At 36.2% G+C, this 12,525-nt stretch overlaps 1 protein-coding gene across 1 annotated transcript; it reads left to right on the top strand.

Annotated features, from left to right (window-relative positions):
- The first annotated feature begins 4,045 nt into the window (after positions 1-4,045).
- Positions 4,046-11,272, top strand: LOC131622598 (uncharacterized). The gene is made up of 5 exons (XM_058893643.1): positions 4,046-4,941; positions 7,215-8,079; positions 8,575-9,934; positions 10,171-10,254; positions 10,488-11,272. The coding sequence occupies exons 1-5, from the start codon at positions 4,440-4,442 to the stop codon at positions 11,154-11,156; spliced, it is 3,480 nt and encodes a 1,159-aa protein (XP_058749626.1). The 5' UTR covers positions 4,046-4,439; the 3' UTR covers positions 11,157-11,272.
- Positions 11,273-12,525: the final 1,253 nt, after the last annotated feature.

The raw sequence follows: 12,525 nt of genomic DNA, 5'->3' as shown, positions 1-12,525 counted from the left end.
GCATTTAACATAATAAACAACGAGCAATATCTAGCAACACATCAGTGCTACCCAAGTCACGAATATGTCATGTGATTTAACAAAAAACTTTCCGTAATAATGTTTGTCTGTACACTTACCATTTTGCCCCTATGTCTATATTGAACACAAGGCATAGACTGTGTCACCCTTGTCTAGTTCAATATTTGACTCTTAGACATTTATCCTGTTGTGCAGGATGGGCAAATTCCATCTAGGGCACTCATATTCCTCAACAATAAAGCACTTGCCTCTACATCTAGGGTCCATAGTGGTTTCAGGTCGAAGGGTGGTATACACCACTTATCACCCTGAGAATAACTTATGACACTTTGCATAACATTCCATGTAGTATTCTCATAGCGGGTCAATCCAGTATAAATATTACTCCTAATATTTATTCATATGTCAAGACTTGATAACTCCTTATCCATGATCCATGATATGTGATCATCACTCTATCTTCATAATAGTCCTGATGCTTTAATGTTATTCTACTTCACAATAAAGCTCGACTATGGATATTTAAAGAATAGTGTCCTTATGTTTAATGAGATATCAAGATTAAGTCGCACTTAACATTTCATTAAACAAACTAACTATTCTAGGGATTTTATTATTTTGGAAAAACAAACATAATAAAGAAATGCCTTTTATTATTAATAAATAATTCGATACAAGTACTAAAAGTATTGGCCTCTAGGGCTTACACCAACACTTTCCACGTATCATTTATTGGCGATCTCATAATCTCCCTAAATATATTGTGTAGATAAGATGACTCTTAGTTGGTTAAAGACATGTCTACCTACAATCAATGACTGTATATCTTACCTTAATATGCTTGGCGTTTCTTTATACTTCAAAGGTGGTATCTGACGTTACATAACTTTATAAGGGCGTAAGGTTATCTAAGTCTAGGATAAGCCTATCAGAGACATCCCAGTAGAGGATGTTTGTAGATTTCCCTTGATTAACCAAAACCCTTTTAATCTCCCAATCATGACACCTCACAATGATAATTACGGGAACATCATTATGTGGATGGATCTCTGTCACGTCTTTTTGGGATAATGTGGTACCAACTTCTAGGGCTTATAGTTCACCTAAATTAAAGTCAATGGGTGAACCCTCGATGGTTAGAATTTGGAGAGTTTACATTTTTTAGCGGATTTGGTTTCTCAGCCCCCAATAAATCCTTCTACGATGAGATTGAGCGTGTAAGGAACAACTCTATCGTTGCCTCCATTTCTTGGATCATTTCCTTAATTATATCCAATAATCCTCAAGGTGTATTGACCGTGAGAATTAGATCATTTTGGACCTCAAGCAGAGTTACCATTGACATACTTCTTTAAGTGCCCATTATAAATCAAGTGCTCTATCTCCTTGAGTTGAAGACAATCCTCATTATAGTGCCCCTGAAATATGTGGAACTTACACCAACTGTTAGGCTCGGGTCATATGACGTCCAATTTTAGAGTTGGTGATTGAGGGATGTTGTGCATGTGAAGGACTTCCCACCTTATATGCTTTCAGTGAGTGTTCAGAGGCACAAACCTCTTAGTGGGCTTTCCACTTTGCTTGAATGTCGTCTTGTCTCTGACGAGCGATGTGTATTAACCTCTTCATGAGCTATCAGCATGAGAGATACATTATTTTGCATCTTGGGCCTTCTTTTAAAGGTTACCTTCTTCTCAATTGATGTAACATTCTGCCAGTGTCATCATTTTAACCAAGTACACCGCTAGTCTATAGGCAAGATATTTGTTGAAGTGTCCCACAATGATCCCATTCTAGAATGCTCATACTAACATTTCCTGGTTCGGGTGAATCACCTTGGTTGTCGCCTCATTGAAGCAAGTGAGGTACTCCCACAAGGATCTAGATGAGGACTTGACAAAAGTTGAATAGACTAGTGGCGACCATCTTGTTATGCATATGCTTTCTCCAAACTGGGGGACCAACTTATTTACCAAATTCTGATAGCTGGCGATGGAGAGCCGAGGCAAGCCCATATACTATCTTAGAGTTGCATCTTTGAAGGTCCCCTAATAAAAGCTTGTATTTCAAGGAGTCAAGGGCTCAAATAATGGCCATTTGCATGTTGATGGAGGTGACATGTTCATATGGGTCGCTGCATCCATCAAACTTGGCTAACGAGGGAAGGTTAAAGTTTCCCATATCTCTTGTAAGAGAGTTGATGGGTCTAACACCTTCATCTCATTTATGGGGTCTACCTCTTGTTGGTGTTGCTGGATATGGAAGACATTATCCTCCGAAGCCTAGTTCTTACAATGTAGATCATCCACAACAACACACGTATTTTCTATGGCACTCTCATAGCCTTCAGGGTGGTATTGTATTGGCCCTAGTCAATTTTACCGAACCCATAGTGGGCACCATTTGTACTTGCTAAAACATTCAATATGTGATAATCCTTAACGATTTAGGGCTATCAATGGTTTTAAGGTATGTTGTGGAGATGGGAGCTAGCTCACGTAGTGGGTGAGAGACTATGTGTATGTGGTATTCTGTATCAAAATGAGATCGCCCTCCTTCACTTTAATGTTAAGGTATTTATAGCAATGCAGGGCCTGGATCCTAGGCACCTTTAAAATAGTATCCATTACCAAGAGGATGTGGGAATGGACACATGGACAATTATTCCTAGAGGAAGGTGACCTATTCAAAACAAGGACGACACATATGATAAATGGGCGATCAATAGAATAGAGAAATGTTTAAAAAAAATTTATGGCGAGACAATGTGTTATATGTCTCCTCCGCCGCCTTTCACGAGCCCCTTATTAATATATCAATTCAAAATAATAGATTAATACAATATCCTTTAAAAAGGATAAATTGATACAATATATCATACTAATGAAAAAAAGTTTTTAAGTCAATTTTTGAAAAATAAATATAATATCTAATCCTAACAATTTTACAAAAATAGATTTCAAAATATTCAATTCAAAGACATTTTTTCCGAATCAATTTCAATTTTAATTTAAATCAAATTATATTTGAACGCCTTTAACTCCAAATACACTTAAAAAAACACAAGATACAAATTTTAAACAAACGATTTGCTGTAATCGACACAGATTCAATCATTAAATCTTTTTTATATAGAATAAATTATAATTTTAGTTAATAATTAAAAAAAAATTACAACTGTCGCATCTTATCTACTAAAATTTAATTAAAAAATCTAAAGCATCTAAATACTGTGTATCTTTCGTTTCAGTTTCTAATATACTCGAATATAAATTATTTTTCATCAAATTTACATTGATTGGAAATACATTAATTCAAGCGAAATTTGACTAAGATTTATTAAACAAGTGTTAAATAAATTCTAATACATCTAGAAGAAAAATTTCCCTAAAATAATTAAATTTGCTTAAAAGATAGACTACATATAAGGTTTTGTATTAAAAAATGTAATTAAATTATCGGTGTAAATGTTTTATATATCATAAATTATAGGTGTTTAATGTAATTATATTGATTTTTAAGCAAAATTCATAGATTGGAATAAACGCCGTTTAATTTAGCTTTTGATGAAAACTTATAACAATTCAATCAAAATCTATCAAATTTATCATTTTTTAAATATTAAAATTACTAATTCTATTATTTTATCAATAACTATATTATAAAAGTTCGGTAAAATTATATGTTTGATGCAAAATATATCATACAGTATATTAAAATATATTAATACGAATTAAATTCCAATCATTTTTAGGATAAGATGATTAAAATTAGATAACAAAAAATTAATGTAATAATGGGAGGGATAAAAAATGAATTGGCTTAAAGGAGATTTAATTGAAACAAGACCCACGCAGATCTAAAGAGTTACTACAAGCGATCATATGACATCTCTAAGAAACGACGTGTCCAATCTCTCATTGGACGGCACACCGTAACCTAACCAAACACAAAACCCGCGCCGCACACGGATACCACTGTCATTACCCAAGATATAAAAGGGTAATTTCGTCAACATTATTACCATTATCCTTCTCACCCAAGGTCCTCCCCAAGTCTCATTACACCGATAATAAAGCAAACCAAAAAAAAAAAAAAAACAAAATCTCAAACTCACTCTTTCAAAGAGAGAGAAACAAAACCTTTCGAGTTTTGGATTTTGTTGCGCTTTTCTTCTTCTACTGTTGTACTCAACATTTATATCTTGTTCCACATTTAACCCTAACCGGCTCGAACCCTTCTTCGCCGTGATTTCGGTTACATTCGATCTTGGAGATCTGTTTTCCGGTTAAATCTTTCGTTTCTCTGTTAGGGTTTCGCGTTATTGGTTAATTTTGTTAAATTAGGGTTTCGGGGATTTGGTGCGTTTTCGTTTGATTTGAATTTGGATAATAGGGTTTGGGGTTTTTGCTTCCGCGATGCCGCGAAGTTCGAAGCATAAATCTAGTAAGCATAGTTCGAGGGAGTACTCTGACTCTGAGAGAGATTCTGGTGTTAAAGATCGGAAGAGTAAGGATGAGAGGGAGAGTTCTGCTAAGGTGGTGAAGGATTCGAGTTCGGTTGAGAAGAGGAGATTGGATTCGAAGGAGGTGCACGGGAACGGTGAGTTTTCTGACGAGTATGGTTCGTCATCGAAGCGGCGGAGGGAGAGTGGAGGAGATAGGTGGAATGGTGGTGATGAAGGGTCGAAGAAATCGAAGGCCATTGGGGATTCCAAGAGCGGTAAGAGGAGGGATGGGAGTGTGGGAGGTCATGGTGAAGGAGAGGAGGTGAAGAGGAGCAGTGGGAAGCATAAGGATTCTTCGTCGGCTGGTCGGAAGGAGAACTTGGAGAAGGATAGGAAGTTTAAAGAAGGTAGAATCGAGGAATCTGTTGATGAACCAGAGCAGCGCGCATCCAAGCAAGTGCTTGAGAATAATGGTATGATTACTTTAATTCATTTGTGGCATGCCTGTGCTGATTGCTCTTGGATTTATTGTTTGTTTGAACTAAAAGTAAGCACATTTTGCATTCTTATTCTTATTTGGAATGATCAGCCCCATACTGGAATCGGTACCAAGTTGAATGCTTTGTGTGTGTTACATTAGGAATTTGGAATAAAAACGAAGTTTGTAATAGTTCTGTAATTGTTTTTGACCGATTTGTCTTGCTGCTAATGATAGTGTTACTTTCAATATCAAATACCAATTTCTGAGTTTTCTCATATACTTGTCTGATGTTTCCCCCTCCTTATGATCCACTGCCTTTGTTATATAATTAATTGAGTTTATCCTTATTCCTTCCATTCTGCTTTTTGATGTTATTATTAATATGCAGGTCATTTCACCAATTTTATGCCTTATGATATTCTTTTTGAAATACCACCAATAAAGTTACACTTCCTCTTGTAACAGACCCTTTTATTAAGCACCATGTTTCAGGAGTATAAGTTGAGTCTGGTCTTCTTATTTTTCTTTGTAGTAAACGGCTGCAATAGCTGCCACAATTGCATCATTGTGATGCTTAGTGGAATAGCTGCAACAATTGCATCATTGTGATGCTTAGTGGAATCCACACACCACGGAGAATGCTTATGTGTTGTGTTTTAATGTAGAAGTTGTAGTAGTGTACACCATTGTGGCCACAACCACAACTAGAAGGAAGTGCTGAAAAACCACAATTTTGTCCTCCACTCGTAGCCTTTTTAAATTATTTTTGTCCATTTGGAGATAGCGATTCTTAGAACTTTACTCATTTAAAGAATTACTTGTATGTATTTACTGTAAATATGCAGATGAGTTATTTTAATCTTTAGCTTTGGAGGCTAAAATGTATTTGCTAATTTGCTTTATCTTTGGTTTGAAAATTAGGAACAACGAACTTTGATTGTTAGTTATGAAAATGTGTTTTATCTTTTGTATTCTTCTATTTTTAAGCTCTTGTAAGTGTAGGCTAAGTATTGCTTATATTGTTTCCCAAAGTTTTGGCAAAGCAGCTGAACTGCCACCACCTCACTGCAATAATGTTTTGAGTGTTGGCTGCATAGCTCAGCAATCAGCCACTAACTACATAATTTACTGAATGAGAGATAAAATTTATTGTGAAGGGGTCCAATCATGCTGTGGTTGGGTAGTATTTGTACAATCAGAACTGCATGGTCTATTTTTCTCTCATACCATGTCCATCTTCTTTTTGTGAATAGAAGATAATTTTAATCCTATATTAATTGTGTTGTAGTTTTGGCAAACTCTTTGTTTAGACTCCATCACACAAGTAAGCAAAGCTTGCACTAATGACATGGAATATTTTCTAATTGTATTGATTGGCAGTTAAAGGCAGTTTGGAATCATTAACTGGGAGATTTAAAATGAAATAAGCACATATCCTAAATGACTGTTAGGCATTGGTTTTTATTGGTAAATCTTTTGGTAATCAAACAAAATTACTATATTAGAGATTAAATGCGATGTTTATTAAACATAATATCAAAATTGTACTCATTAATTATGTCATGTAGGCCTCAATACTGTTCATATAGTTAAATTAAGATGATCACACTGAAATTTGAATGATTCAGTTATTTTGTAATATTGTCGCTGGCATGCTACAAAGATTTTCTTTCTATATTTTATTCTCTTTTAAGATCTTTAAGTCTTAATATCCATGAATTAATTGCTGAAGTGATAAATGTTTTATATGCTGCATTATGTCTATTGCATATTTTGTTGTCCCATTTTTTGTTTCTTCAGATTGTCATTCTACCTTTCTTAAGTGTTTTATTATAGCAGTGTTTCTTTCCTACCACATCTCTTCTTTTATCATACCAATCACCCTCTATTCATGTGGTATGAATTAGCGTTGTTTCGATTGGTAATTCTTTTTCTTGTTACTCTCTCTGGGAAGTAGGTACAAAAAAAAGTGTAATGTTTCCAATTCCTTTCAATCCTTTTGTTAAAATCATATGATGTATCATAATCACAGTTAATTTCATTCATGGCAATATATCATTTTACACCGTGTCATGTTCGCTTTTGATAGTTTTTATGCGCTGTTGCTATTGTGTTGCCCTGCAATCTATGTCATTTGAAAACGCGGTTAGTTAATGTTTTTCTCTTTCTTCTTTGTAAGGCTTACCCTGTGATTCACAATGTTTTTCTTGGACTGCGTGTCAGAAGGAAGTTGTTGATTTTATCTTTCTTTAATTATTTTTGCAGATTCCAAAAAAACAGACGAGTTGCGAAGCCCTGAACAAGATATCCAGCTTGAGAGGCGATTGAGGAAGAAAAGAGATGGCTATGGTGATGGGGATAAGCATCAAGATGAGGTCGGAGATGGTTATGACAGGCATTTATCTTCTAGGGATGACACTGCCAAGGATGGAAAAAAAAGGGATGATAGGCGAAACGAAGAAAAATATAGAGACAAATATAGGGAGGAAAAGGACAAGGAGAACAAACATCGGCATGACAAGCAACGTGACGAGCGTCCAGCAAAAGACCATACTACCATTAGGGCTGATGAGAAACACTCAAGGGAAGAAAAGAATAATGTAGAATCACGACCAAAGAGAACCAAGCATCCAGAGAGCGATAGGGACCATTATCGTGATCGAGACGGAGAACGAGACCGTGATTTTGAATATGTTCGTGATCGTGAGCGCCGCCATGAGCGTGATCATGATTATGATTATGACAGGGATCATGATTATGACAGAGATAGAGATAGAGATTGGGACTGGGACCGTGAACGGGATTTTGACCGTGAACGAGACAGGGACCGTGATCGTCATCGCGACCGCGATGGTTCACATGGGGATGATAGAAGTGGAAGAGGCAAAGATGGCGGGACAAAGAAAAGAACGTTAGATGATCGTGATGATTATAATGATTCTAAAGCTAGAGCAGTTAAAAGCTACTATCCTGACACAGAGAAGAGGAGTTTGACCAGCAGTAGGGCTGAATCTGATATTGACAGGGGAAGGTCTCTACCCCGACAAGCTCATGCAGATTCAACTGGAACTAGCAGTAAACACAGATCTTCTCCTGCATCCAATGCACATATTGGAAAAGATGAATATAGGTATTTTTAATTTTCTTGAAAGTTTTGTTGTAGCATTGTAACTTTATAGGCTCATATTTCCTTTGCAGTGTTGGTACTTTTCAGGTGAAATTTGGCAATTTTGATTTGTGCATTTTTTTTGGCTTCATGTGTCGGTACTTTGCATTGATATTATTGGCAAATAAAGATTTCTCATGTGATAGCTTTGCTTAGTTCCAATCATGATTTCTGGCATTGGATATAAACATATTCTTAAGCCATCTTATTTTGTTAATTACTAAGTGTACCATAATTTTTAAAATATGGGAGGTTTTTAGAAAGTTTGATGGAAATTTCTTTTGCTTTGCCAAACAGGGAAAATGTAACATGAGTTTGTTGGTGACGATTGAAATATTGCTTTGTACGGTTTAATTTTTATGCTTAGATCTAATTTCACTTTTGCTCAAAGAAGCATAACCATGGGGATTTTACCATTGTTATTAGTTATAATTGTTTGCTATTTTTCCTGTGTTTCAGAAATGCAAATGCTGATGATACAAAGTATAGAGACTCAACTATAGAACCGAGAACCAAATCCTCAAGAGATGGTTACTCCGGGATTTCAGATAGAGGCCCTAAATACAAACAAATGGAGAAACCCATTAAAACAGATGATTATCCTGCTGGAGACCTGGCAACTGAAAGGTCTTCCAGTGCCAAGGCTTCGCCAATGGGCTTGATGGAAAGATCTCCTCCCTCAACAAGCATTGAACGCAGATATATGAATAAAAGTGTTGTTAAACGGAATCTTGAAATTGATGAAAGTGGAAGAAGGAGCAGTACCGATGCAAGAGATGTCTCTTCCGATGATAGACTTGGCCGTGAGTTGACTCTAGATAAATCACTATTGGACGAGCCCTCTCAAGCAGACACTAATTTTTATGGTAGGAATCAGAACAATTTGCCAGTAATTCCTCCCCCACATGGTTTCAGAGCTGCACTAGACAGACCCTATATGAGTTCTTTAGAGGATGATGGTAGAGATAACTCTAATACACGATACAGGAGAAGTAATGAACCTGCCTTTGGAAGAGTGCATGGGGGCAATTCTTGGAGGGCAGCTCCAAACTGGAGTTCACATGTACCAAATGGATTTGTTCCCTTCCCACCTGGGCCGGGTCATGGAGGTTTTCAAACAATGATTCCACAGTTTTCATCTCAACCTCTCTTTGGCGTTAGGGCTCCATTGGATGTTAACCATGCTGGTATTCCCTACCATATTGCTGATGCTGACAGGTTTCCAGGTCACTTGCGCCCACTTGGGTGGCCAAATATGATGGATGGTACAGGTCCTGCTCATCTGCATGGATGGGATAACAACAATAATGGGATTTCAAGAGATGATCCTCATATGTATGGTGGTTCTGATTGGGACAGAAGCAGGCACCCAACAAATAGCCATGGATGGGAGTCTGGTTCAGAGAATTGGAAAGAACAGAATAGCGATTCAAAGAAAGACTTGCCTTCACCAGCCTGCAAAGATGAATCAGTTCCTGCTCTTGTTGACAATGGCATGCCTCACCAGACCACTCGGGCATCTCAGGACGAACACAAACATGATGAATCTCATGAAAAATCTCCTGAAACAAAGTTGTCCAGTGTCAGTTCTCCAAGTAAAGTACCTTTGAACTCCTTGACCACAGCTGATTTTGAAAAGGTGCCTGATACTGTGACACCTGAAGACAATTCTTCTCTTTTTACCCGTTTCTACCTTTCCAAACTTGACATTTCAGAAGACTTAGTACTGCCAAAGTTGTATGACCAGTGTGTATGTGCTCTGAATGTTGGCAAGAAAGCGTCCAATGATGTTGTTGCTAGTACTGAACTAACCATGAAGGTATAAATACTAGAAAACTTTCATGCTTTTCTTCATTTTCTTCCAAAATTTATAAAAGCCTCAACAAAAATTAGTTCTTGTTTGGTGTGAATAATACTTAACCTCCTGAGTAGTAAATTCACTTTTGTTATTTGGCTGACCTTTGTGTATTTATATAAATTATTATAACTATTTTTTAATTATAAAATGCAATGCAATCTGACATTATCAGTGTTTCCTTTCCTGTGACTTAACAGAATGGTTCAAGGGCACAACAGAAATACGCTGCCACTTTTGCCAGACATTCACCCTTTCCAGTAGTTGATAATTCTATCTACCAGGTAAAACTACTAAAATATGTTAGAATGCTCTTGATTCCTCTAGACTTCTAACTATATGATCATTCTTCTTTTATCCGCGAAGTACTAAAATAATACTCATGGTCATAGAACCTTGCATTGTCATCCTGAACACCTTCCTGAAGTTATATCCATTTTGCTGGCTTCAATTCTTTGAATGCATAAATACTGAAATGCTGGACTGTTGATGGGCGAATGTTTTTTCCAATCTGCAGAGAGCCATGGATCTATACAAGAAGCATCGGGTGAAACTACCTAGTAAGGGGGATGTAGATATATTTGCGGCATCCAAGGCCAACCAGGTAATGGACGAGTCAGTTCCTATTTCCAGTTTGGAGAATAGGCAAGTTTCTGTCTCAGCTTCTGATGCAATAAAAGATGCGCCAACACCTGTATTACCACCAAGGGAAGTCGAAACTCTATCTCCTGCAAAGGAGCAGTTGGAAGAGATCAATCAAACTTGCAGTCCAATGGAGCAAGATGGTGATTGTACCCATACTTTGAAGATAGACATGTCTAGTCCATCATCTGGGCCCGAGAACCAAGAGGCAGCTGTAGCAGCTTTGCCAAAGGAAGAGGATAAAGTCACACTTGATCAGCTGAGTTCAGGGGATGCTGAGGACAATCACTCCATTGAAGCAAAAAGTGAAGCACCGTTGGCCCCGAGTTTGCATGAAGAATGTGAGAGTATGAATATTGAAGCCACAATTACTGGTTTTTCCCAATATCCGGATGAAAAACTGGGTTTTGGTGATACAAAGGGTAATCCTTTAGTTTTTGAGGATGGGTCTCCCAAAGCTTGTGATGCTTTGATGCTTGGTTCAAATGAGTCTGAGTCACTAATAATTAGCCGGATACATGATTCTCCTGAAAGTACACATTGAGACAATTTCTATTTCTATGCTTATTATCCATCAGGTTTTCAATTTCTTCCCCCTTTTTTGTTGCTTCATTTTGAGCGAGGAAATAAAATGAAATGGCATTCATATTCCCCTAGAAATGCGCTTTTCAGACACTCCATGCATCTGTTTCCTCACATTTCATTTATCCTATTTTTGCATATGTTTGTGCATGAGCATGTCATGGTAGTATATCTCGTATAGGTCACTCTCTGTTCTGCATGAATGGAATGGGCTTAATACGACTTGTAAGTTCAGTTTATTTAATATAAATAAAAAACTTCGTATCAATCCTGACTTCTCTGTTTTGTTTAATTTTTGTGCTTTTGTAACTCGTTTTATGTTGCATTTTCCTTTCTTCCCATACTATCTCTCTACACCTTTTTTTACTGCCCCCTACTTTTTGCCTTGGTATACGTGTTTTGTTGCTTCAAAGTTCCTTCGGTATTAGGTAAAAATTATTTTCAAACCCATCGTGTTAAGACGATATTGCAATAATCTATGGATTTTACACGGCTATTTATTTCTCTTGAACCAATTTCTGTGTTGCAATGATAATACTTTTGGTCCTATTTTACAAGATCTTATTTTTAACATTTTTTATTTATTTATTTATTTTAAATTGGGGAAGGAGAAAGTTTATTCATTACATGGATTATACTTACGGTGTCATTTAGCATGGGAAAACAACATTTTGGTCTACCATGGGCCAGTAGCCTTTTTACCAGCTATAGAAGATTTTAACCGTTAATTATTTCATCATTTTAACTTCATCCTCTCATATGATTTAATCTGTTTTAACACACTAATCTCTCTTTCAATTGATTTTTATTCTTTCTTTGAATGAATTAATTCTACCTATTTCATCACTAATTCTACAAGGTTATTGTTTGCTTTATGTTCTTGAGGCAAAGATGATAGTTGTTTTTGGGTTCAAAATGTGACTTTTTTTCTAGAGAATATTGTATAGGTGAAGGATATACAACGATGGTGGTTTTGGGTTCAAAATCTGAGTTGAAAATCTGTTTTGGGATTCATTGTATAAAAAAGCTTTTTTTATCAATTTACAGGAAGAAGCTTTTTATGTGACTTTTTTTTTTAGAAATAATTTTTCAAATCTATTTTCTTTTTCTTGATAAGATTTTTATAATCTGGATTTTAAGGACATTATTGATGAAGATGAATGAATATTGGAATAAAATGATGTTTTAATTTTGAATTTATCTCAATTGGGTTTTTTCAAATTTGTACATCTGAACTTTTAGAGTAAAAATATTGAGAGGAAAAATTTTGTGTTGCTGTAATTTTGTAGATCTAAATTTGTAGAATGAAATATTGGTGGGAGACATTTTTT

The sequence above is a fragment of the Vicia villosa genome, unplaced genomic scaffold (genome assembly GCF_029867415.1).
Source record: "Vicia villosa cultivar HV-30 ecotype Madison, WI unplaced genomic scaffold, Vvil1.0 ctg.000032F_1_1_3, whole genome shotgun sequence".
NCBI classification, from domain to species: Eukaryota; Viridiplantae; Streptophyta; class Magnoliopsida; order Fabales; family Fabaceae; genus Vicia; species Vicia villosa.
Note: the sequence above shows the minus strand (reverse complement) of the source record. Positions and strands in the feature narration are given on the sequence as shown.

What these genes read in the sequence shown, in the direction of transcription:
- LOC131622598 (XM_058893643.1), top strand. Translation starts at nt 4,440, where the DNA reads ATGCCGCGAAGTTCGAAGCATAAATCTAGTAAGCATAGTTCGAGGGAG. An exon ending in GCAAGTGCTTGAGAATAATG is followed by an intron (nt 4,942 to 7,214) that starts GTATGATTACTT and finishes TTATTTTTGCAG; the next exon opens with ATTCCAAAAAAACAGACGAG. An exon ending in ATTGGAAAAGATGAATATAG is followed by an intron (nt 8,080 to 8,574) that starts GTATTTTTAATT and finishes CCTGTGTTTCAG; the next exon opens with AAATGCAAATGCTGATGATA.